We start from the raw sequence: 27,856 nt of genomic DNA, 5'->3' as shown, positions 1-27,856 counted from the left end.
ATGCAAAAAACCTGCACTTTCACTATATTTATGCATTATGCACACAGAGTACATAACCCAAGTCAATTTTCTGTGACAAACCCTACTTTTTTCTCCCCTCAGTGAGTAAATGCTGAAGAAAGTTTGGAACTGTCTGAAGAAACAGCTGGAATCCAAATCAATCTAACCCTTTTAAAGACTGTAAAAAGTATGTTTCATAATATTTACTACAGTTGATATATAGGTTTTTTTAATAACCATGACTGATAGGAACTAGGAATTTGTCTTCCTTAGAAAACCACAGACAGGTTGCCTGAAACCCTTGATATAATCGGTTCTGCTTCTGAACAGCTGTGAGGGCCATTAAAATATGTTATCCTCTTGTCTAGATTGAAAAATCTTGAGTGCTACTGGGTAAGCCTGTCACTGATTTTGGAACATGGATGAATGAAATATACAGCCTCTGTGGATGGCGATGACAATATAGTGCATTAGCCCTAATGATAATGGTCAAATGATCTATAATACTAGGCAAATATAGATCATTTCACCTTATTTTAGAGGTGACACATCTCTCGGTGTGGAAGTCCCATTAATGAGATGCCAAGTGTGAGAGACAGGAAAATGAAGTTCGTATTTTTCCTTCATTCAACAAAGAATATTGCTTACAGAACATGGTGTGAAATGTTTTATAATTAAATCTTTTAATCACAGACCACTCTGACAACAATGTAACTTCAAGGACAAGTTTTGGGGACACAAATCTATTGAGCCAAAACTAACTAAGTGACTAACTCTTTGAGATAACTTTCTGCTTCTCATTCAGATCAACTGATCTACATGTAGCTGCAGACAAACTGTAAAATGACCATGATGTTCCTATGTAATACTTTAATGACATTTATTCTATGAAACCTTCTCCACTAAGCTATTAAGTGTTGAAGCCTCTGTCTGTTCTGGCCCTAATATGGTGGAACCAGTGTCTAGTAGCCAGCAGAACAACAGAGTCATAGACCATGTTCCATCACAAACTGAAGACTCACCTCTTTAGAATGTACCTTGGTTCCCACATGATTTCTGTTCCCCCTTCTGTCCCCCTTCCATCCACAGTTTTGCTACAATTTTAACATTTTTCCTCTTAGGTACACTGTAGCCTTACTATGGAGTATCTGCATATAAATCAAAGCATGTACTCAGTAGTTATCTCTGCAGTGTTAGGGGCTGACATATATTTGAACGTGATCAGTGGTGCTGGTGTCCTCTGTGTACAGCCGTCCAAGCCACTCAGAAGCACTTTGTGCTCACACTTTGTAAGTCGCCCTGGATAAGAGAGTTTGCTAACTGGCAAAATGTAAAAAAAAAAATAAATAAAAATAAGTACCTGGTCGATGAAGCTGCGCACCACCTGCCTCTGCTTTAGGTTGGTCTCCCCGTCCAGCGTGGCGGTCTCGATGTGGCATAGGCGATCCGGGTCGCTCGAGCTCAGCAGCAGGACATCGGCAGGAAGGATCTCATTACACCGCAAGCGGATGAAGTCTCCCACATGGACCTCTTTCCAGTACTTCTCTATGTACCTCCTCTCATTCCTGCAAGGTATGGCAGCAAACCTCATTGACTGCATGACCAATCAGGCCTAATCAAATTTATGCTAAAAAACATTTAATTAACTGTATACTTTATTATTCTAAAATTTACATCTCTAAACACAGTTCTAAGCTTGAGGCTTGATATATTCTTAGATAAAAAACCCAACTTACATTAGAACACCAAGCCCTGCCAAAGGTCCTGAAGGTGTCATTTGACTAGCACTGTTCATGCAAACCCAAAATCCTTGGAGAAGCCTTAACACATATGATTGCAAGTCTAGCTACACCAAGTAGTGTGGCACACTACTGCTACCATCCACCACAGTCATTACACAATGTGACACTACGAACAGGTGGGACAGGAGGAAACTGGGTTAGCACTACAACCCTGAAAATAAAATAAAAATAAAAAGGAGATTCCCACTGAGTTAAAGTAACACAACAGAGCTTGGCCACACCCACAGCTAACCAAAGTGAAGGCTCTCCACAATTCCATCAAAAAGCGAAAAAAAAAAATGTTTGTAGATCCCTGTCAAAATGATTTATTGCTTGCAGTACATGGAGCACCATCTCCCCTCTTCCAGTAATGAGCAATAGGAAATCTAATCTGAAATATTTTATTTACGATTTAGACACCGCTCAAAAACTAACAGAGAGAAACATTTTTCTGCAACCCACCTCCCACCCTGCCAAACCCTGTGCACTCTTCTCTGCCACAGCGGAAACTTCTGAAGCCAAACTGAAAACTACTTTCAAATGAGTCAAAGGGTGTCTGGGGAGATGTCATAAATGCACCTATTGTTTCTTTAGAAGTGCAAGAATAAAGATTTATGCAAAAAAACTGTGTCTGGGAAATATCCATCTTGGAGACTTCATAGACAACAGTCACACAAAGAATAAAGTTTTCCTGTGACATTCTTTACAGTGAGATGCACTTTTTTGCATTTGGTAGTCACTCATTGCTCATTCCTTGACATCATGCTGCTTTAATCATAACAAAAGTCTCTGAAATGAATTTATTATGATTCTGAATTTAAAGACCAAGAATCCTATAGTCATGTATATTCGTATGAGGGTGAAAAATTAATAACAGTTTCCAGAAGTATGAGTATGAGTATGCCTGAGGTCAAAGCCACTGCATGTGTGCTAATGCATCCCACAGAGTATCACAATAACATGCCACCTGTGGTTTCACACTCCTGTGCATATGGAATGTATATCAATGCAGACGTTGCCTTGATATGACAGAAAAACTGCTGTTTAGGAGTACATAAAATCATATACCTGAAGTTTAGGCATTTGACTAACCACTTTCCTTATTTCTGATTTGCACATCATTTAAGAGATACACATTGTCATTGTCAGGATATTACTGTAAAAATCCAACACATAGCCATGACTTGCTTTGAGCAGGCGGAGGGCAGCAAGTAAGTCTGGAACAGACAGCTATGACTTGACTGTTTGCAGACTTTCAAGAGAAGTGATCATTTGAAGTAGCACTAAATGAAAATGACCATAAATAAAGTAAACAATAGTCATGTTGCAGTAAATCTCAAGATAATGGGTCAAACTACCGCTGTAGCAGAGCATGACGCACAGAGACCTGTGTTTTCGTGAAGCACTGTGCACTCCGGTGTTGTGCACTGGTCAGTGCTACTGGTATACATTTACAGTTGAATGTCACCCTGCATATGGACTATCGCTACATTAAGCTGCACTAAAAATGCCAGTTCCACTCTCAACTAAAGAGGCCGAGGAATGATATTGCAGATATTTGACAGGCAATACCGAGCCACACCTTCACAGCAATTCATAATTCATGGACCTGAATTTATTGCCAAATAATTCAACGCCCTATAGACAGAAGCAGCAGCCTAAAACTCAAGCATGGTGCTGATTTATCACCTCGGTATGAAAGCACTTATGCACAATTTTTTTAAAAGCAATTTGACTGGTGCCCAAGAGTTTCGGCACTGAAGTACAGGTTTCAATGTGTAAATATAATGCTAAGAATTTTGTCATTCATATATAATAACAGTAACAAATTAGTACTGGAGATATGAATGGAGACTGAGGGGCAAGGAAAATGAGGAAATGTGGCCATCAAGCTGTCACCTCATGCTCATTGATAGACTTATAGGTGTGTGAAAAATGTACCATCACTACCTACTCAAAGGAGAGAGGAAAACATCCTGCCAGATCCCACTTTCTACAGAATTCATTTGCAAATGCATCTCCTTGCGGGAGGCCTAGACTTTTATTTGATCAGACTGCGCAAATGAAGTTGCAATCAATTAACATGGGTAAATGTGAAAGTGCACTTAAAAGTTTTACAGAAACACCTCAAAATATACTGACAGTCAATCCATAACTGTCCACGTTTGTTTGTGGACACTGCCATAATCTTTTGCACATATCCAGGAAAATGCACAATAGCCAATGTTTGTTTGATTGTCCATGAAAAATGGGGTGCCTAAATCGAGCAATGATGTGGATGACCACACAGATTTTTTTGTGGCATGGAAAGTTGTTTATGAATACCCAGAACCAGATGGTGGTGACAGATAACTGTGACAACACCACACCCATCACTACCACCTCAACATTACTGTAGTGTGATGTTGACTGTATAAACCCACCCATGTCCCAGGAACCGCTTACTGGATTAGATCAGACTCTGCTTTTGAAAGTGCAAAACCTAAGCATTCATTGTGTACTTTTAAAGAAAGTCATATGGTAGACTATTATTCAGTTTATTCCAAAAGACAGTTTATTCCAAAAAACCCCTGATAAAATTCTGTGAAATGATTACTCTTGCATGTCACTTTCACAGCCTTTTGAAAAATCTGGAAATGATTCTATGAATGAAAGAGACAGACAGGCAGATATAGATGGATAGATAGATAGATAAATGGATAGATGGGTAGAGATATACATTCGAACTGAAATACGAAACATGGACTGTAATTTACACATCATTCATACAAAGGGTGGAAAAAATCATTTTAGGGCTGTGCAATGGGAACAGTAAGAAAAAAACATACACAATATGATTTGATCTGTGTTACACTTCTTAAAGTCAAGACTTATCAATTATGAATAAGCTACAGTGTAGGCTGCAGTTCAGATACACAGGTACTGACATCATGATAACCTTTTTTAAAAAAAAAAAAAAAGATTAAATACATACGGCTTCATCTACTGCATGGAATCTGTAGATGAACTTTGAATGTTAAGTAAAAATCAGTCAAATCAGCCAGCTCATGATGAAACCTTCAAAATAGTCACTCCGAGGCAACACTAACACAGAGGGCTCTTCTGATGGAATAAATCTTTCAAGATAGTAGGTACTATAACTGTTGGTTTGCATGATGCAATTTACTTGAGCTAAGAACTAAAGCTAAAAACACTGCAGGAATGTTAGAACTTCTAATAGTGTACGACCATCTACCTGAGATGCCTTGAGTATTGGAAACGAATGCCCCCGGCTTGCCCTAACATTCCTCTCCATGCAAGAATAATGATATAGCGAGTACAGGAGTCATCACATGAACACCAGGCAAAAGTCAAGAATTCAGCCTCAGGGCAGAGTTGAAATGCTTTGTGATGTGTCAATAGCTTAAGGGGTAAAGACAGGTTATCATGTTGTCTTTGTGTATGTATGGGTGCACGTGCATGTGAGTGTGCTTGCAACATTCCTTAGCTGCAAGGCTTGTTTATGCTGCTGAGTGTGAATGTGTCACAGAGATGTCAGATGATACAGATGTTCCAGCATGGCCAGCTGTCTTTCTGAAGGAGAGTAAAAGCTGTTGGTGTGTGTATGTGTGTGTGTGTGTGTGTGTGTGTGTGTGTTGGGCGGGGGGGAGCCGGTTGTTTACATACTAATGCTTTTACTGTATAAGGTATTTGGAAAAGCAGCCAACTGATTACATCAATCTAACCACAGTAGTTGTTATACTTCAATACAAGTAAAGCTGATGTGGTAGGTAGCATTAGATTGCTATTTCACTGAGCTAATGTGCTGTGTTCTGCTCTCCTTTTGTCCTTGAAACTTATTAACTAGGTGTATAATAGTTAACAAAGTTCACCGTTTGGTGTGTCCCTCAGTAAACCAAGTTACATGTAGAGCATTAAAAATATACAGGTCTACATCTGGCCGCGTTTCTTGAAACCATATTCCATGAAAAGAGAAACAAATCCCATCAATCAAAAACAAACAACCAAGTAAGCTATCTATCCATACATGTAAGTAGTATTACAAGCCATTCCGCCTGTAGTGTGCAGTTAGAATATCAGCAGAGAATGTTAGCTGAGAACTGTATGTTCTTTTTGAGATCATTTATAACCATTCACCATCCACCATTTTGAAATCTGGTCTGGTCTGAATAGTTAGAATAATTATGAATGAATAGTAGGAGCGCAATGAATAATCAACGTAGTCGACTGAAATCGATGACCAAATTAGTTGCCAAAGAGTTTAACTGATTAGTTGGTGACGTCATCACGTGTGTTTTTCATGCTGACCCAGAATGCTCATACATGTAGCCTAAGCTACATTGCTTTACTGGAGCGAACAACAGAGATGGCAACACCTTCATGACCAAAAACCTCAAAAGTGTGGCAGCATTTCACTCTTAACCCTTTCGCACGTAACTTATTTTTTATGCTACGTAGCGCACGTGTTACGTTACATAGTTCGTTATGTTTTCATTAGCATTATTAAGCTTCTCATAGTTTTCAGTTAGCATTTGCTATATTTTTATGTTAAATTGCTGTTTCCTCAAAGCTAAAATTAGCTAGAATTTTTCCAATCTAGTTTTCTATTCACACTGGTGCTTAACGGCTTACGTGCTTAACGGCTAATCACACTGGTATGACCGTATGCGTGAAAGGGTTAACTAAAGGTTGTGAACTGCAACATTTGCAAACCGGACTTTGCCTGGCATGGGAGCACAGTTATGCTCGAGCATCTGAACAGGTGGCACGTTGACTCTTTGGATGATGAAGACTCATCTCGTTAAGTCAGTTAGCTAGCTTAGCTAATGTTAATGTTAAAAGCCACGTTACTTCACATTATGAGCTGTAACGTTTTCTATTTTGAAATACATTTTCTCTTGATCAATATATTATTAATAACATTGAACATACAGTGTAGCAAATAATAACCTATTATTCACAACAATCCTGTTCACATTCCAAATGTGCCCTAACTTTACAATATTAAACCAGAGCCTGTCTGCTGTTTAGAAATTCTATGCTTAAACGTTACATCGTTGTCATGGCGATGTTTATGGCTGGAGATAGTGTTGCTGCCGAGTGCACAAGTTCAGAACACCGGAGAATTTGATACTTTCTAAATCGCGAAAGATTTCTACAACTTGTGCCTATGCGTGCATGTCCAATGTGGGTTGCATTCGAATTCATTCAAACGAGTTATGGTTTTTAAAACAACCTCAAGCTAAATTTAACAGCTGATAGATAAATAAGAGCCACTGAGTAATTCTGCGACTCATATAGTTGATTATTCATTTCAATAATCGATAGATTATTCGAATGTCGAAACAGTCATTAGTTGCGGCCCTAATGAATAGTGAGAATAATTGCTGCAGCCTGACTTCAAACACCAACAGAAGTTTCATTTCAAAAGCATTTTATTACAGAAGAAAAATGGAAATCCTGGAAAAGAATGAAAGCTACTTGGGAGGTCTACAAACTGCTTCCATGGAGACCCCTTTTTGGGTCAGCAGTGTAACATCGTGTTAGGGAGCAGGGAGTGTAATTCCCAAGTGGGTCATTACTGTTGTACCCTTGGGCAAGCCACTCAATCTGAATTAATGTTCAACTTTACACATGCATTACACAGATGTGTAAAATATTTTGCCATGGATAAAAATGTGTGCTAAATGTAATGTAATGTCATGTGTCACTGTTCAACACCCTAATGCAAATACAAAGTCTAAAGACATGTAAATATTCAGATAAGAAAACTGAGTTAAGTTAAGCTGGTTCTCACAAAAGATCCATTACCATTGCTGGAGTTACTGGTGTAAAAAGTTATTGAGATAAACAATAATTAAAACACTGTTGAATAAATCATTTAAAGTGTTAAAAATTTTAGATTTTGAGTAACTGTTATGAAACAAAAATTCTCATGCACAGGGCCTACAGCTACATAACCTTAGTGAATACAGGTCACCTCATCACTGTCACCTAGCCTGCTAGGTGTATTGGCAATGCTATTCTGTGTCTACCATAAGAAAATTTATTTATTTTTTGGCAATGAATTAATTAATTAACAAAACACATGGAAATAAATGTTCATTACAGCCAATTTTCCTGTTGCTCGTTAATAAGCAAAAACAACAGAAAGCAGCAGACAATCTCAAAACAATAAATTAATGAGGATTCAGTCCAATCAGAAGTGCAATCAGAAGTGATGGGTTGAATCGCCAATGAAAATGTGGAACTGACCTTTGGAAATTGAACATGCATTGTGAGACTGAATTCTGCTTAACTACTGAAACAAATACACCATATGGACAAAAGTATTCGGACGCCTCACCATTACACCAACAGGGACTGTAATGACATTGTATTCAAATACATATACTTTAATATGGAGTTGGTCCCCCTTTTGCAGCTGTAACAGCTTCTACTCTTCTTGGAAGGCTTTCCACAAGATTTTGGAGTGTTTCTCTGGGAATTTGTGCCCATTCATTCTGTAGAGCATTTATGAGGTCAGGCACTGATGTTGGACGAGAAGGCCTGGCTCGCAATCTCCGTTCCAGTTCATCCCAAAGGTGCTCGATGGGGTTGAGCTCAGGGCTCTGTGTGGGCCAGTCAAGTTCTTCCACAACGAACTCATCAAACCATGTCTTTATAGTCCTTGCTTTGTGCACTGGGGCACAGTCATGTTGGAATAGAAAAGGGCCTTCCCCAAACTGTTGCCACAAAGTTGGAAGCATAGCATTGTCCAAAATGTCTTGGTACACTGAAGCATTAAGATTGCCCTTCACTGGAGATAAGGGGCCCAGCCCAAACCCTAAAAAACAGGTGTGGCCAAATACTTTTGTCCATATAGTGTAGGTTCCACATATATGTAACGTACTGTACAGCAACTAGTCTAATACAAATATGGGGAAATATGCAACTGATTCAACAATTAATAAATGTAATACATTAACTGACTAACTTTGTGTCTGGGCTTGGCGCACAACTTCCTCAGTACTGATACAATTACCATGTCATTTCATGTAAACATACATGCAAACATATTCTTCCAGTGACTGACGACAGCAATGGCACCTAAAAAAGTGAGAGCACTTAGAGCACTCAGACTCCTACAATACACTGTCTGTTTCTTCTCTTGAATGGCCAAAGTATGTTCATTTACATACCAACCAAGCAAAAGCAAGCTGCAGCGCAGGGTCTTCGGAATCTAAGAATTATACTTCATAAGGTTCAAGTAAGCCCTACTGCGCATTATTTTAAACAGGAATTCATTAGGACACAGGTCATCATCTGACAACTAATACTGATGCAAAAATATATCTGCAATGGCAAGCTAAAAAGAAATAACCCTTCAACCTCTTTAGTCATCACAAGGGGACCCTGTCTGCATGCCGATGGTACAGTCAGGGCTGCATTAAGCCTCCCTGGGGCCCAGGGCTAACACACCTCCTGGGGCCCTATGTCCGCGATTTTCAACTGGAAAACTAAAACCCAAGTAGCAAAGCACGTTATTTGAACCAAAACCAACATTTGATTTGGGTTGTATTTTGGTGTTCAACAAAACCGACGTGTAAACTACGTCCACCAAACGTGTTTATTGACACCAATGGAAGGAACCCAATAAGAAATGTTTCTTAACATTCTATTCGGGTGTTAAACACAACATTTAAAAATGAACGCATCTGACAGACACCGATTCCAACGTTTAACAAAGGTGTTGATTTGGTGTCAACTTACAGCAACTGTGGAAGCCCAATAACCGACATAACTGACACATTCTAAATAAGTGTTAAACACAGCGTTAAATACAGAAGTGAAAAACCCTGGCTTCAGAAAGTAAAAGTCCTGCCACGTATTTGTTCCACCCATGCACTACACCAGCTGAATTTAATTAGCAGAACTCTTCAGCCAGGTAGAGGAGCTAATTTGTGAAATCACCTTGTTTAGTGAATGGCTAGAACAAATACATGGTAGGACTTTTACTTTCTGAAGCCGGGGTTTTCCACCTCTGGTTAAATAACGAACATATCTGAAACCTATATCTAACATTTAACAGTGGTGCTTATGTGGTGTGATTTTTAGACAGAATACCGACGTGTTAAAAAAAGTTTCATAAACGTGTTTACCACATGTTAACACGTTGATTCGGGTTGTCAGAATCGCGGACTGAATCTTTAACCCTTTCGCTCATAACTTATTTTTATGTTATGTAGTGCTCGTGTTACGTTTTCATTAGCGTTATTAAGCCTCTCATAGTATTCAGTTAGCATTTGCTGTATTTTTTATGTTAAGTCGCTGTTTCCTCAAAGCGAAAATTAGCTAGAACTTTTCCAATCTAGTTTTCTAGTTGCACCAGTTTTAGCATACGTGCTAAACGGCTAACCACACTTGTGTGGCCGTACGCGTGAAAGGGTTAAATTTCTTGAGTTCTTTTCGTCTTGCAGCAGATGAACACATACGTAGGCTACTTATGGTTGAGTTGATGTAGATGCACGTACTTCCCAAAAAGGTCATCATGTTTTTGTTAGAATAATACTTGAGAATTGAAAGTTACTCTGGCTACCCCACATACACTGGGGTACAAAATTATTGGGACACTCACTTTTTTTCTGAAAACCCATAATATTTTTGCTGCATATTCCATCAGACATTGGGAAAGTCATATTTATGTCAATATCAATTTCAGCTTCATCTTCTGTGACCATGTTCCAACCTTGTTAGGTTTATACAAGCTTCAGTATGAGTGTTCAATTAGGGGGCAGGGGAACGTTCAATCAGGCCTAATTGAAGTGATGGTCATTTTTGTTCACTTGTCTGCACTCAATAAGTATGTAGGTACCTTTTAAAATTAAGTTAATGTCATGGAATTGTCAGTTTGTTTGGCAGAATTCATGTCATACATATTATTAAAATGTTGGAAATAAGGGTAGTCATCAGGCAATCGTGTGCCAACCACATAAAGAGATGTTTTGAAAATGTTAATAGTTGCCAAAACATGTAACTGTTTTTACCACACCATAAATTAGGTTTGAGTGATAAAACTAATAGCTACATGGACACATCCACACTTAACCACAAAATGCCCAGGTGTCCCAATAATTTTGGACCCTAGTGTACCTACAACAGACTGAAGACGAAATAAATGAATCACATTCCACACGCATAAGTGAAATGTCTGAATCAATGCAAGTGCCAAAGAACCTTTTATCATATTTTCTAATAGCCTCATGAGACATCGCTGTGAAGTGATTTGCTTACAAACACCACTCTCACTGACACTGACAATTAATTGTTGCCACAAGACAATGTAGGCTACTCTACAGGTGGGAAACTGGACCAACATGTGCAGTATACAATCAAAACACCATAAAACCCCATTAAAAAAAAATCAACGTAATCTGCTGTTCCCAGGGCCCTGGGCTGCAGCCCATGTTGCCAATAGGTTAACATGGCCCTGGGTAGAGTTTGTGACAGTCTGTCATTTCCCCACTCAGTTTATAGTGTTTCATCTATTCCACAGCACAATGATGTTTTCACTGTGACCACACAGGTCAAGGGTCACTAAAGAGAGCAAATATGTTCACTGCATCAACCACTCCCAATCAGCAGTGGCAGACCTGTTCTAAAGGGCCCATATGGAGCAGAGTTTACTCTGGTCTTAACACAGAGATGCCAGACAGAAATCAGACTGTCACATTATCTACTTAGATCACACACGTACACACACAGCTCAGATCATGAAAGCACCTACATTCCCTCTGCCTTTATCTGACAGGCAGATGAGGAAAATTAATAAGCAGGCCTGATGAGATCTGAGACCAACCATGCCAGATGAGATTCCTTGGGGAAAGAGCAGAGTGAGGGCACTTTCACACCAAGTTAACTTACAACTGACTTTCATCCAGGTACACTTTCACAAGTTAGCCTTTGCATTAAGGTATGCTTCAGTACAGATCAGGGGAATTTAAAGAAACTTGACTTCATTTGCAAACAAATTCAAAGCCCACTTGTTGCTACATGCTGATCAGAATTCCACTTGTTTAAAATCACATTATTCAATTGCTCAGGTCACTTTCTGCCTACTTGTAGTGGCATTTGTTTGAAGAATCCAAAGGTGTCATAGAGAATACAGGCAACCTTACAGATACTTGCGGTGTTCTGACTTATTCTGTGTGCTACTTTACCTATTAACTGCAAGACACCTAGTGTTCTGACCGTATGTGGACGACACACTTGTTTTTGGAAACATTTCAAGTGTGACATCTGGAGAGCGTGACGTGGCAGTAGGAATGTCAAATAGAGCACCTCACTAGCTGTCACTTCCACAGTTTGCGGGCTTTTTTGAGTGACTGGGTTTCCAGTAGAACCTAAATATATTTGCCTGCATAGTACACCAAAATTTGTGGGCCAAAATTGCTTCAGTCAACTTTCTGGTGGGACCAAATCACTGTCAACTGTAACAAATGCAACTCCCAACAAAATGCACAAAATTTTAACTAGAATCAAGATGCCAAACAAACTAGTCATGGAAGTGTCCTGATTGTCTAACGTCTTCAAACTGGCATGATAAACACTGTTAATGATACAATCTACTGTCATCAAAACTCACTCAGCTGGTTAATATAGCTAGTTAGCTAACTACCTACCAAGTTATTTTCAGAAGATGAGAAAAGAAGAACTGACTTGGTTTTACATACAGCTGGTTTAGGCACTGATAGAGGCTCTGTGTGCACTGTGGTCTGAGATTTAAGGTCTCAGGTTAGGAACCAAACACCCTTTCTCTCAGATGAGGGGAGTGCAGTGACAATTCTTTAGGTGTTTTTTTAAAGAAAACAATTCAATAGGATTAATCATTTTCAGCAGAGTTTGAAAAATTACATAAAACAAAACCTAGAAACAACCCTGGGACTATACATCCAATGAATCTCTGCATGGGGAGAGTAAATCATGAGGTGACCGAAATTATGACAACCGTCACTTTTTACATGCTTTAAATGATTTAAATTATGCCATATCCGGGCAAGTGGAAATTTAGTTTGGACAAGCAGATTTCTGACCAACTTGCCCAACCGGACAATTGAGAAAAACCCTTAATATTGAACCCTGCAGTGCTCAGCCATTTCTGGCATGTACTTTTTCAAAAATAAAATCCTTTGATATGTGAATTCAAGGCTAAAATGTACAAACAGGCTATATAATGTAACTTTTCTGTGAAAAGGTCACATTTAGACTACTACAATACCAAGAAACAAGCTGAGTAAGACAGCTTATTTACAGCAAGTTGCAGGAAAAAAGCCCCAGGTTTTGGAATGATAATCCAGATCTGAAAGAGAGACAACCAGCTATGTGCCACTGCTAGTGGAAGGAGAGAAAGAGGGAAGGAAATTGGGAAGGGGACCAAGAGAGGGAGGGAGAACACTTTTGTTAAACACACCCCCCCAACATTTACAGAAACACAGATGTTTTGAAGAAACAGTAGAGAAGGAAATGGACGGAACATTAAGCAAACGCAAGTCAGTTTGCTTCAGCTGTCAGCCTTTAAACAGGACAAATTAATTCCATGGGGCTCTTATTTTTCTGTGACTGCAGAATCAGTTCATTACTGGTAACTCCTGCAGACAGTGCCTGGTGCGCGTGACCCCTCCAGCACACAGAGAACCCGCTGATGGCAATTACCGTGCTGTTTCACGGGACACTCACACGAGAATATGGCCAACTGTCATCATCTGAGAGGCTAAAAGCTTGACCGCGGTGAGGGGGAGATCACGCCTCTTTCTCCTAAACCTCTCAAAAGGTCGTGTCCAAGGAAGGGCAATTAGAAGCTCATTATACCTTCAAAAACTTAAAATGACTGTTTAATATTACATTTCAATTTTGTATTTCAAGTAAAGTGTTTAAGGTTTGATATCTTATTGAAATACATTCCAATGTTAGCAGATTGAGTACTTGACAGATGTGTCTTAAATGGGAGTACAAGTGTCCTGTTAACACTTGCTGTAACACTGGGAATAGTGTGGATTTGTTGTTAAAACTGGAGTTTATATGCTACAAGCTTGCAACTTTTGACTAAAAATCACCTTCCCATATTTCCAGCAAATATTAAAGAGAAACTGCAGTCATATGGCCATTCAGATCATAGCCTGCAACAGTCAAAGGCTGTAATGACATACTGATTCTTCTGGATCTTAGTGTGGTCTGGATGCAATCTTCCTATTAACACTAAAAACAATTGAACTAACTGAAAGGAGTCTTTAAATCATTGTAATAAATGATCCCATTTTCTTTTTTAATCATAATATCTGCATGGTTGCTATGTGCTTTCCCCCTTATTCATAAAATATCATACATACATCCTAAACAAATAATTTCATATTTAAAAATCATATAAAATAAAATTATCCTTATAGACATTCATTTCCATATTTTATTTTCAAGTTTAACTGCTGTAATCAGACTGGCTGCTTAATTAACTTCAGTTTTGACCTTATAATACTACCCTATATCTTATATATTTAGAATTTCATTAAAAAACAGAGGCTGCTAATCCCTAATTTTTTCTTTTAAGTCATAAATATGATTATCCTTCAGCTCTTGAAGCCAAATTCTTATTCACCAAGATCAGTGATTACCTGCAGCAATGCTCATACCTTTCCCTCCCTGTCAGGAAATCACCTTGAGTCACATTTTCACTAGGTTGATGTCTCCAATAATACTGAAGGTTATGTTCAGAAACCAAATTATGGAATGATGCTCTGACAATAAATAAAGGCAAGGTCAAGCACTGCAATGAGTCAGTCTGTCTTCATGATGGAATTATGGCTGCATGTATATCCACAACCCAACTCAGGTGATGTTTATCAGCCAGATAAATTTTGTGACTAAAGGTGAAATGAATCTAATGAATCTAATCTAATGTTATGTTAAAAAAATAGAGGACAGGGTGAGTGTCTGTGCTGCATACAATTTCTACCAGCTGAAATTTGCATTTTTCCTCCTTTTGTGTTGTAATTTGTTTTGTTTCCATCCACTGATTTTGTTTGTGAATTTCAGACTGTTTAATGCACTTAAAAATCTTTTACATGAATACTTTAAATTGGTATTCAATCCAATCCTCCATCCATCCTACAATGCACTCCTCCAGACTAGCACAGAGGAGCTTATCATATGGTATGTTTGTTCTTTGGGTTTACAGATTACACAAAAAGCTTGGCCCCTTGGAAATAATAATCTAGAGGGCTGTAAATAGGACAATGGACACAAAAAATGTGGACAGACAGCAACAAGAATTAAAACGAGTACGCACGTCAGGGTGTTTAAAAGGAATAATTATAGCACACTGAAACAAAGGGGAATCATTAGCAGAGCTATTAACCAGTATTGGGTTGGGTGGTGAGATGTCGAAGATGTGTGCTTTGTTTTGTTTAAACATTACCATACAAGCATAGTGGTGTACCACCAGCTACCCAAGATCATAAGAGCCATGACCTTGAATAGCCCAACACTGCCACAGACTCCGCAGGAAATTAGAGCAGAGAAACACTTTGAATAATTTGTTAATGAGAACAGTTGTTTTCAAGTTTAACTCTATGTTGACATACAACAAAACACAAAATACAGTCTTAGCACCTTTTAGTGTCATGCCCCATTTACAGAAAAATACAGGAAAAAAATGACTAAGGTAGTTCTATTCATCTTGCATTTCTATGAAACTGCTGCAACATGCAAATTTCTCTTTTTTCTTTTTCTAAGCATGATTGTTCCGTGTGTGAGAGAAGTGCAGACTTAAAAAGAAATGTTGGACTCATTGATAAAGATACAGTGCACCCCTGTGAGCGATATTTTCTGCACGATCAGCTGAAGGTCTCCATCTCAAAATGCACCAATGTTGCTGTGGCTTTTCAGCTGCAACCCCACCCCCCTGGGATCTCTACCACAGAGGGCAAGGGCACAGTGAACATTCGGATTGGGCCATGAGAACATCCTGTATTTCCAGCAATGGTTTTGGCTGCATGTGGCATTGGAAACTCATGAGCTCTGCCCGAAACATATATTTCAGCTAAAATGAAAAAAGTGGCTGATTTGAAACACATATCAGATACACATCATTGCTAACACAGGGTAGCATTATTGCCACAGTCTGGGCTATGTGCAGACAAATTCCTTGCAGGAGTGGTTTTATAGTTTTGTAAAAATGAAGCCATTTATCATATGGATACAAAATCCCATGTGCCCCTTAATTTGCTTTCAGTTTGTTTTCAAATGATACACTATATACGTTAGAGCAACTTGAAAGTAGTAATTTATGTATCCTGCAATAGCAGCATTGCTGCCGGTGTATGCAATAAGCACAGGCGATCCCCAGCAAAGCAATGCAACTGGAAAATTGGGAACTAACATTTAAATAGCCTATGTGAAAAAGTAATTATTTGATGCAATTCCCTAAGATAATAAATCTTTGCACACACTGCACACTGCCTGGTGGTTCAGGAATTTCAGGACAGAGCAGACAGCAACACAAATCTGTGGACAGGAATTTATTTTCAGGCCAAATAAGACAGCCCACACACTAAAAGGATAAAACAGGTAAGTTTCTGCTAACCCTGATGAGCCCACTCAATGGAAAAGACGCAGAAATAACTAAGCTAATTAAAATGAATTAAGTCATTAAAACAAAGACTCCCTCTCCAGATTGCTTTTTTTCCTTTGCTGCTCTTCTCTTGCTCTTCTTCTCACTCTTGTTCTCACCCCCTAGTCTCTCTCTCATAGAGAATCAGGAGTTGGCGTCATAAAACAATTAATGTCGGCATTTGTATAAACGGCAAATGCAGACTGCTGTAAACTGGATTTCTGTAAGAGCTGGACAGCTTTTAAGAAAACCAACAATAACTTGTTTGGAAAATAAAACATCCTTATGACACAAAATCCTCCTAATAAAAATCTTTCACCATCCATTCAAACCACCACACAGTATAAACTTTAAAAAGAAGGGAAAACAAAACTGCACCAAAAATCTTGAACGACCCTGACAGTAACTTACCAAGGTTCCACATGAGTAAGTGGTTCTTTTTAAGAGTGCAAGTGAGTTTGTGGGTTTACAATTGTTCTTTAAGGCAACATTACATCATTACTGCTCACCAGCATACAGTTTCCTGAGATACATGTGATTAATTGCATTGTTAATTTCATCAATTAAGATCTGATCACACAAACACACTATTATGTAGAATGAATACATAGCTAAACTGTTGTTTTTGTTCCACTAGATAACTGTAATTATTTCTGTCTGAAATTACATTCCACAATCCAGGGAAAAGAATCAGTTTCAGGAGCCCAGTACAGTTTAATGGACCCATATGCACTTAGTTTGATCAGAAAGATAGATATATTAGTCCCTTGCCACCTAAATTTTACCACATTAAAACTATATTTGGGTTACACCACCCGTAGTCTCAAACTTCAACCATCCACGGCTCAATGCGCATTCAACCAGTCCAAATCTCTGGGCCCAGGCTACTTTTCCTCAGTTGCAGACTCACAGTTGGGCTTGAAACAGGATATGTTTCAGAACATAATTCTGCATTTATAAATGGAATTCAACACAGGTGAATTCCATTGCCAGGTAATTTACTGCACTGACATTAGTTATACAACCCAGGAATCAACTACAGTAATTTTAAATTACTGTAATTGATTATAACTCACACAATCTATATCTGTTTGCTTGACCAATTATCAAAAAAACACATTTGGAGAACAAGATCATATATGATCAATCTTGTCGAAAACAGATGGGAGACCAACACGACAGGACCTTGATCTTGGTAATCTATCCAATAAAACTAAATATGTAAATGATATAATCAATAGAAAATTTCAGAACATACGAAGCAATCCCAGCCCATAAGACTGGACTGCACAGCGCTCTAAAAAATCTTTCTTCATGCTTCACAGTGTGCTACAGGGCAATACCTGTCATTATCTTAAGAGTGCACATCAATATTATGTACTTTATAATCAGTTTCATGTAGTGTTACTTCACTACTTTCACTAATGTGACTAGTTAAGTCACTAATACCTACACTTAATTATCTTTAAAATCTAAAACATTTCACATGTAAGTTAACTTTGTGGCCACTCATCGTTAATTTTTTTAGTAATGCTGGAGGGGCAAATAGTCTTTATATTTTAATATTTTCCATATATTGCTACCATGCTTAATGCATTTCTTCCTTGAAATTTTCTACTAGGAACTGGATGACTGATGTGTGCCGCAGAAGTCAAATTTTCTGGTTTTCACCTTATAGCTAAGTCATTAAAAATCTCTCCCTATATTCACTACAAAAACATACAGATGTTCACAGTAATTTTCACTTCCATCTCCCACCGAGTGCTGAGTACTTCGGGTGGGACCAAAATATTGACTGTGACATAAAGCACAAAAGAAAATTCAATTACTTCCAACCTTGAGAACAGCCTCGGTACAGTCCAGGCAAGAATTGTGGAAAGCTACAAAACACTGACTCCTTTGATTACCATGAATTCATGCCCTGTACACAGCTGACAGTGCTGCTTTTCATTAGAAAAAATACAGTCTCAATAAAGATGTCCTGACTGCTGTAAAGAAAGAACATGCTTCATGGTCAGGATATCAGAATGTGTCCCCTTCCAGGGACATTTTTAAAGTGGTCATTTCCTGGTGACAATAAAACGTTTAAAGAATAACACAAAATGCTCAGGCTTAGTCAGTGAAAACATTAGAGCTCAATTAAGTAATTTACCATGATATTCCCAGAGACTCCTTGATTCCTGCATCTCTACCAATGACTAATATGGATGTGCCGATTTAATTCTCATATCTCACTGAAGAGGGGTTACACTGGTACTGCGGTGACAGCGGCTGGAGGCTAGCTCATCTATCCTGACCCATGTTCTCCACCAGGGGGCAGCTGGATGCACAAGGTTTTTTGCTAATTAAATGCTGCGTCTCTACTCTCGTTTCCACTTCAGAATCCCCCTGAACATTTTCTGACATCACTGGGCCACTGAGTCAGCAAATAGTGGGAGGGGGGAACGCAGGAGACCTCCAATCCTTACTCAACATTTAACAACAACTGCATTCTCCTGTATGACAGACTTGTTCAAAAGGAAAGGCTCTGCTAAATGTGTTTACATGCAAAAATACAGAGAAAAATATTCAGCTTAGCAAATATCAGGCAATCGCTGGCTTGCAAGCCACCACCTGGTTACCATCTATTGCTAGCAAGCAAAATTCTGACTGCTGTTATCAATGAGCTGGATAGTTAACTAGGCAGTTATTATAGCTAGCTAATTATGTCACAATTTAGCTAGACAAACTGCCAGCTAACTAGAAAGCTGCTGTAACCAGACAGCTAGCTAGGGAGTGAGTTCACAACAACAGCTGTTACTTGTGTGTCTATAGCTAGCAAGCTTATCTGGCGAGGTAACTACTTTATTTCTATAACACGTACTACACATAAGTAAAATGTTCTATGTGGGTGGTGAATTAGTGAATATCATACACTATATATTAAACTCATAATGATGACATAATGAACATTAACGGCTCATATGCTGCATTTGAACAAATATCCACAATGTCTGATTTGAATTTTTCTGTATGTTTATGCTACTGACAGTAGATCAGTGGATTGAGTTGCCTCCACTCATAATGTAAAAGGTTATGGGTCACCGTTCCTCTCCCACTGCATTCTGCAGAGGAAGCAGTACGTGGAATGGCAAGACCCCTCCGCAATTTTTGGGATGTAGCAAAAATTTGAATTTATTGGATATCCTACTATGTGTTCGAGTATATAAACTTTATTGATCAAAGAACCACTTAATTTGAATTCCTGGAGTTATGTACAGAGCATAACTGCTTGTAATTTTCATAGTTTATTGAGAGAGCGACAAGGTTTTGAGCACACTTCATTACATTTGCATTGCATTTGCTTAGCAGATGGTCTTACCAAAGCAACGTACAAAGCTTACGGTTTTTACAGGTTACGCATTTACATAAATGGATATTTACTATGACAATTCAGGTTAAGCACCCTGCCCAAGGATACATACAGCAGTGGCCGATCTGGGAATCTAACGAACAACCTTTGGGTTATGAGCTACGCTCCTTGTCTCTATGCCATGGCACTGCCACTTTGTCTGTCTTAAGCTTTTAAAATGCATTCTTTTTCAAATAGGCTTTTACAAATTCTTTCAATGACTTTCAATGGCTTCCTTTGAATGTGTCACTCATTTACAAATGAAGCTTTCCATCTTTCTCATCTTGGGATTTTGTAACAACACCAGTCCATGTTTATTGACTATTTTTATATTGATCCAGAGTGAAGGTTTTGAATAAATTATGAACATACCGCTGTGGACATAGTATAATTAAGAACCTTCGGTTCTGCAAGGTAAAGGGTATAATAAACAAAAGTTTTAATCCTTGGTTTCAAAACCTGTCCTTGAAGAAAAATATGTGGAGAAAAACTTTACAGATGCTGTATCAACAGTATTGAACGCCATCACTAGTACACCACAATAAAAAAAAGATGTTATTGTGATGTTATTCTGATACTGTTATTCTGACTACAGCTGGAAGGCTAATCAGCATGTGATATCTACTCGTGAACACCGCTAATTAGCAAAAATACCAAAACCTTTTATAAGTAAACAGTACTGGTCTTCTGCCACTGATAGTTGTCTTGAAGATGGATGCATGGATAACAGATCCTGATTGAAGACATCTTGCTGTTCAAAAGCCATAATAACACTGAGGCTTGACTGAGGTAGCAAACAAGCCAGACATTTCACCCCATCTCCCACAGACACTGCACTGGAAATTTCACCGACAAATGCTTTCATTTTCTACGCACCCAGTCAACTATCAGCGACCTCTCACCTCTTCCTTTACCTTGTGTTTTCTCTTGTAGAAACGCAGTTATTAATTGGAGTATTAAATGACATTTCTCTGGTCTGAGACCTAAAAAGTGCAAAATTATTTCTCTTGTCGCTCCTGCATAGCTCAGCAGTTAAGGCCCAAGTTCGATCCCAGCAGTGTTCTGCCCTGGGTAGGGGTGGGTCGCTCATCTGCCTGCTCTTGGATACACAGTTTCAACAGGTGCCTGCAGGTTGCAGTGATGACATCAGTGAAGCCGCACACATCCTCAAATAGACATTTAGCTCACCATAGTGCTTTGGGCAACTTTCAGTGATTGCATAAGTGGACCGCATTCGTTACCAACTGCTCCTGCATAAAACCAGTGGACACCGCGGTGAAAGACAACAGTGTCTAACTGGTGATTCCAAATACGGAGGGGTGCATAAAGAGGGAAAAAGCCAAAAATATATAGTGTAAAGATCATTTAGACTGATATCATTACACTACCATATCACACCTCAACCATTCCAGTTTGTAAAACTTGAGGTGTTCATGATGTTTGAAACACGATTCTTACACTGAATACAGACATTTGTGCTTCTTAGATCCACAAATGGGAATTGTCATATTTTGCTTAGTACTAACTCAGTAGGTTTCATTATGTAAATAAAGGACGGGGTAATTCCAATCAAGTAAAACTTCACAAACACAGTCATATACATAATCATACTTTAACTCAGAATTCAATTAAGTGTCTTCAGTTTGCTAATGCCTGCACATACCTGTATGAAATATTATTTTGTATGAAATAATGAAATATGAGTTTAAGAGTATATACAGCAGTGACAATAACAAAACAAAAAATGTTAAACAATATCCTCTGAATTTAAATGTAAAAAATAAAATGTTTTCCATACCATGCACACTGATTTATCTGTAGACTATTCATTGTGAGTAATTGAGAAAACTATCTGTCTCTGTATTATAGGGGTGCAACGAATAATTGACGTAGTTGACTAAAATCGATGACCAAATTTTAGTTGCCAACAAACTTAATTGTCAATTAGTTGGTGACGTCATCGTGTGTGTTTTTCGTGCTGACTCTGAACACTCAGACATGTAACCTAAGCTACAGTATGTTGCTTTATTGGAGTGAACAATAGAGATGGCAACACCTTCACGACAAAAGACCTCAAAAGTGTGGCAGCATTTCACTCTTAACCCTTTCGCACATTACTTATTTTTATGCTATGTACGTTGTTACATTACATGGTTCGTTATATTTTCATCAGCATTATTAAGCTTTTCATAGTTTTCAGTTAGCATTTGCTATATTTTTAATGCTAAATCACTGTTTCCTCAAAGCTAAAATTAGCTAGAATTTTTCCAATCTAGTTTTCTAATCGCACCAGTTTTAGCATATGTGCTAAACGGCTAATCACACCAATAATCAATCGATAATCAATAGATTATTCGATTATCAAAATAGTCGTTAGTTGCAGCCCTACTGCATTATGTGTGGAGTTGGCAAAAATGTCCTGCTGATTACCAGCTGGGAAAAAAACAATGCGTTTTTGTAGCATCTTATTGACCAAATCATGGACAATTCACCAATCTGGTATGTCACACCTTTTCCCAAGAACTGATGCAAGCACTGCTGATTCTCCAAGTTTTAGTCCCTTTAGTCTAATGACACCATTTCCCATAAAACATGTTTATACATCTGTATTTTTTTCCATTTCATTTGCAAATTCTTTTCAGTGAGGGAGGAGAAAGCCCATCTGTTACAAATGACAGAAATTTAAAACTTCATATTTTGCCAACAGATCAGACGTTCCACCCATCTGATACACTAGTTTACATTACAGAGAAAGATACAAAAATAGCGTCGAAAATGGCAATGAGCAGTTGTCATACTTTCCAAGGCCTTTTGTCTTCATAAGAGTATAACTGATTGACCACAAAACTGAACTGGGCCAAAACTGAAAAGCATTCTTACTATTCAAGCAAACCAAGCTGAAGTGTGAAGTGCTAGTAACATTAACAGTTGGCAAACATACTGTAGATATGGGTTCATTTCAGTTATATCTCATTGCAAATCTGCAATGCAAAAAAAGAAAAAACAGCACAAATTCTTCAGTTACCAACCTCACTTCACACAGGGAGTACATCTGTTCTCCCCTTTGACTGTTCATAGAAATGGCTGAATATGTTTGGTGTCAATCAGCAAAACATTTGTTCATGCAGACCCAGGTGCAAAATTCTTCATCCATGTCAGACATGCAGTGTGATTTCCTAAGGACTTCTCTTTTCAATTGAACAGCACAATTTGGTGATCATCAATATCAAGCTGGGTGAAGTAACTGGTAAGAGTAGAAAGTTCCTGCCTTCGTATGGGACCTGGCCTTTTAGCACTGTAGTAATGTCGCTGTGCTGTATACCGGGTGACAAAGGTTGGTTTTCAGCTCTGACATGGAGGCTTGTTATCTCCCCTAAAACTCCCACTTGCCACACAGGAGTTAGGTGTGGGATGTGCCCACATGAATTAGCAGCACAGAGACATGTTCAGGTAAAGGTGTGGGTGGTTTAGCAGTCAAATCTGTAATACCTTGATAGTATTTCTGCACTATCAAGTGGGACCAAAGTTCCCAGCTCTGGCAACTCTGGCTTTGCATCTTCAAAAACTCCTGCTAACCACAACGTATTTGAATGTGTAAAACTTTGAAGACTAAAATAATCACACCAAAATGAACAAAAGATATTGCTACAATTCTTTATTGAAAAGAGGTCAACACAGCAACAGTGGTGCCACGAAATCTTGGAAAGAATCTTATTTTCCCACCACTAATTCTAAACAAACCTGAAAAAGCTAAATCCAGTAAACACAAGGTACTCAGATCAACAGGCCATTTCACAATTCTGAAACGATCTCACACTCTTGCTCTCTGCCAGTGTCATCACATCCAGCCTGACACAGCTAAGACATTTTTTTCTGGAACCGGGTAATTTACTGCACAGCACAAGGACAGATGCATCTTTATTTCTCTCTCTCTCAGTCCAGTATGTAAGTATGCATAATTCTTTGCAGCTTCCAACTTGCGAACTGCTGACAACACCTCAGAAATGTTACTGAAAGAATTTAAGTTATTAGCAAATGAGGCCCCTGGCCTTAGATGTATGCCAAGGCCTTGACACTAGCTTCCAACACCATGAGACTACTGAAGGGTACTCCATGCTTCAAAAAGCTGATGTACAGTCTGTTTCAGTTCCCAGTGAAAAGCAAGGGACATCCATAACAAACAAAGCCGGTGAGACAATGCACTGTCATCATTTCACTTTCTGCCGGGATTGAGTCATTCGACAAATGGGTGTCTGCAGCATCATCTCTGTAGCCGACTTTGGTTTGCTAAGCAAAACTCCAAATCTAGGGTGCCCAAGGACTTTTTCCTTTATTGTATGACAATATAACTGGTACTTCTGCGACTGCTTCTACCACTACCTTTGTTATTACCAAGATAATAATAATAATAATAATAATAATAATAATAATAACAACAATAATATTATTATTGTTGCTGTTCTTGTTGTTACAATATATACAACCCATTTACAGAGCAGAACTTTTCCTGACGCAATTGAAAAGGATATCCCTGAAGAGCCTGCAGTCACGTTGCTTCCCAAAACTCAAAAGCATTACGTCCAAAGTTACCCGACCACCACTCCTTACAGCTCCTTGGCGTTATTATGTGGACGTGTTCATCATAATTATAGTTGACTGTCATTTGACGGTATGCATAACACAGTGTGCTTTCTGCATTGCTTAGAGAGAAAATAACACCAACCGCTGTGGACCAGATCCGCGGTGACACGTTCTAAAACAAACGGACTGTATTTGCATGCGCCCAAATATGACAACGACAGCATAGGTAGATGAAACCGCCGAGGAGACGTGTCCAGCGTTGCCTCTCTGCCTCGGGGGACATCGGAAGTCAACCAGCTACACTTAAACGTGGATCGTTGAAACAACAGGTAAAGAAACTCTGCTCCCCCCGCGAGCACCAAAGGTACAGGACTGAACCTGAGGCCTGAAACGGAGTACCGCCAGCTCGACTAGTTAAAACTATGGGCTTCTAATGTCCACAATGTAAAAGCGATCACTTTTGTCAAAGCGTACCGAAATACAGGCTTGGTGTCATACAAAAAACATTAGGATTAGTGAACATGACATTTAAGTGTTGTGTGTTAGGATCTGTCGACAAAACACTGAAACAGAACACAATATAACACGATTAAAATACTTAAAAGCTTAATAAGAGGAGTGGGCTGGTGATATTGGTAAGTAAATCACTGCTACTATACATATTAATGTCCAAAAAACTCGGAAGATAAAAATAAAACAATTACACGAAAACATACAATGACATTATGCTAGCTACACTGTAGCCGCAATAACAATGTTTGAAAACAGCAGAAAGTAACAAAACTTCTAAAAGAACTGTTTTTATGTATAGCTAAACGTAACGACGGCACACAGCGGTTCAGCCAACCAGACAAACAATGCAATTATTTTACCAACGATTAACACTTAGACACATACCTGCTGTAAACCAGACAATCCATGTGATTTATTTCTTTATCCGACCGGTGTCTTCTGTAATCTTCCCATAGATCCTTGATAGCGGTAACTGACAGTATAAAAACCACCGGAGCCAACGCTAGTTCCGGCTGGAAAGCATTGACAACAGGCACAAAGTTCAGTAAAGCGATGAAAACAAAATACACGTTGGCAAATCTGTGGAACTGTTCGAAAAGATTCTTCGGTAGAAAAGAAAGCAGCGTATATTTGGTCGTTTTAATCTTATTGTCTGCGTAGTGTCTGTTCGGGTTATCGTGTCCTTTGGGATGATCGTATAATATGTTTGAGTACACTGTCCTGGTTTTATATTCTTTCTTGCTTTTCTTTTTGCTCCGCTTCTTTACTTTAGACCGTTCGACCCCTCCAGATTCTCCAAACTCTCGCGCCATACTTTAGCTACCCCAAACTGCCCAAACTTTTCTTATTCGTTCTTTCGAGTTTAAACAAAAGGGGAAAAATGCTACGTTATCATGCTGCTTTGTGTCGGTTGCGATGAAAATGCAAGGCTTTTCCCCGAACTAACTTCTCATTCTTTACCCATTTCGATTTTCCGTTGTTTTCTCTTATTAGCATTGGAACGTTTTCATTGCATCCCTTTTTTCATATGCAGCTGGGGATGCCTTGAAACACATATCCTCTCGTCATTTCTGACGAAATCCGACCCGTAGGCCCGCCCCCACTGAAAGTCTCTTCGCAGCCTTAGTGCCACGCGTTATCATGGTTCCATGTCCTTCCGTGTAGCAAGTCCGTTTTCACGTTATGTAGCCTACTAAAGAACGTCGACCAGCGATGAAGCGTTTCATATAAAATTGTTAAACACAAATATAAACACTTTTAAAAAATTCTGAAAACAATACGTGTAATACCTACACGTATCCTATGTGAGTTATTGCAAGTGTTTCATGCATACCAGACTCCTTGCATATGTATCATTGGCTCCAGGGTCATACCTCATTCCAATGTCTGTTGCGTGACACAGCTTGGTGTATACAAAGAACAACCCAGCACATCAAGTTAGACACCTGTATGCCCATGTAGAACTTGCACAGCAAATTCTGGGTCAGTGCATCACCAATGTGGCAAAGGCAGGAAATTAATGGATGTTACTGATTTTATGCAATATTCTTGTAAACATATTTTATGCTTTTTGGGGCATTTGCTCCTTTACATCACTGCTTAACCATGGCATACTTAGAGGGCATCAGACAGAGGATGCAAAGGAGCCTTATGTATTTGTTTATTTATTTATATATTTGGTGACAAGGCATCTGTGTTGCAGGAAGCATGTTGTTATTGTGTGAATATCCCTAATACTAAAACACATATTTTTAAAGTATACATTTGCAGCTTCCACCATATTAGAATTTCCCCAATTTTGAAAAATTAGCTTAACAAAGACTTCCAATGAACCTCCAATAAACTGGGAATCCTGTTCCCACAAAACATTACATGTACTCTAAGGGTGTATATTTTATTTCTTTATTAGCTAATTATCAAATTATTCAGTCAATACACCGAGCTAAATTGTATTAAGCAGTATGTATTTAACTGTTTTGGCTCATATTTATGTCTGTGTCATTGTCTATGGTTTGAAGCATATTCATGTTAGCTAGATAGATAGCTAGCAAAAATTGGCTATTTTACAGTTACCCCAAAGATGAAATTCTTATTTTTTCAACATGTCTAACACTATAGCCAAACTCAAATTCCCTGACAGCAAAATCTAAATGTCAAAATATATGTAACTTGTAATCAGTCAGGTAGGCAAAATGATTAAATAATACCTGCAAGTTGCTCATGTAACATTAGTGGAGTAGAACCCATCCTCCAGTTAATACCCACTTCACTGTAGTGCACTGAGAGATGTGCAACAAAAAATGTCATACTGGTGTGTCCGTGTGTGTATTGGACAATTGCATTTGCCTTGCACTGTTGCCCCACATGAAATCAGAAGTTGTCATGTGTGGGGGAACATAATGTATGCACAGCTGGCAATCATAAATGGTTAGATGAAAAAATTGATTGAAAAAGAAACATGATAAATAGCAAGTCTTTCAGATCATCAAACTCCAAATTCAATAGAATATCAAGTCACAAAACTTCAAGTCAAGCCTCACATTAAGATTTTGGGGCACGTCAAGTCCAAAGTTGTCTAACGTGACTTGAGTCACACTCTAATCCAAGTCATGTGACCCAAATCCAAGATCCATATCTGATGTAGCACTGGCGTACAGCTCAAGATGGCCACAACAGGCTACAACACCAATTTGTTTGTTGATGCAATGCCTCAGATTTCAGACAGATTTCACCTTCCCTTGCTATATGCAAGTGAGGTAGCAGTCCCAAAAGATGGTGACCATAGGTGTACAGGTTGTGTTACTTATCATAACAGATTGCATTATATGTAATTGTGGGAAGAACAATTACATATAATGCAATATAAGAACAAGAAAAGTCTGTTTGATATTATGTATCTGTCTGTCTTATATGGTTAGAACTGTCTCATTGTGGAACTGTACACATCCT

The 27,856-nt window shown here is 38.6% G+C and overlaps 1 protein-coding gene across 1 annotated transcript in view; it reads right to left on the bottom strand.

Annotated features, from left to right (window-relative positions):
- atp10a (ATPase phospholipid transporting 10A) overlaps positions 1 to 25,916 on the bottom strand; it is a 59,956-nt gene extending 34,040 nt beyond the window's left edge. The window contains exons 1-2 of the mRNA XM_036540855.1: positions 25,292 to 25,916; positions 1,361 to 1,565 (exon numbers count right to left, since the gene is read on the bottom strand). Coding sequence (XP_036396748.1) covers positions 1,361 to 1,565; positions 25,292 to 25,719 — 633 coding nt within the window. The 5' untranslated portion in view covers positions 25,720 to 25,916. The remainder of the gene's footprint in view (positions 1 to 1,360; positions 1,566 to 25,291) is intronic.
- Positions 25,917 to 27,856: the final 1,940 nt, after the last annotated feature.

Source organism: Megalops cyprinoides, chromosome 11 (genome assembly GCF_013368585.1).
Source record: "Megalops cyprinoides isolate fMegCyp1 chromosome 11, fMegCyp1.pri, whole genome shotgun sequence".
In the NCBI taxonomy this organism is placed as follows: domain Eukaryota; kingdom Metazoa; phylum Chordata; class Actinopteri; order Elopiformes; family Megalopidae; genus Megalops; species Megalops cyprinoides.
This window is presented reverse-complemented; position numbering and strand designations above follow the sequence as displayed.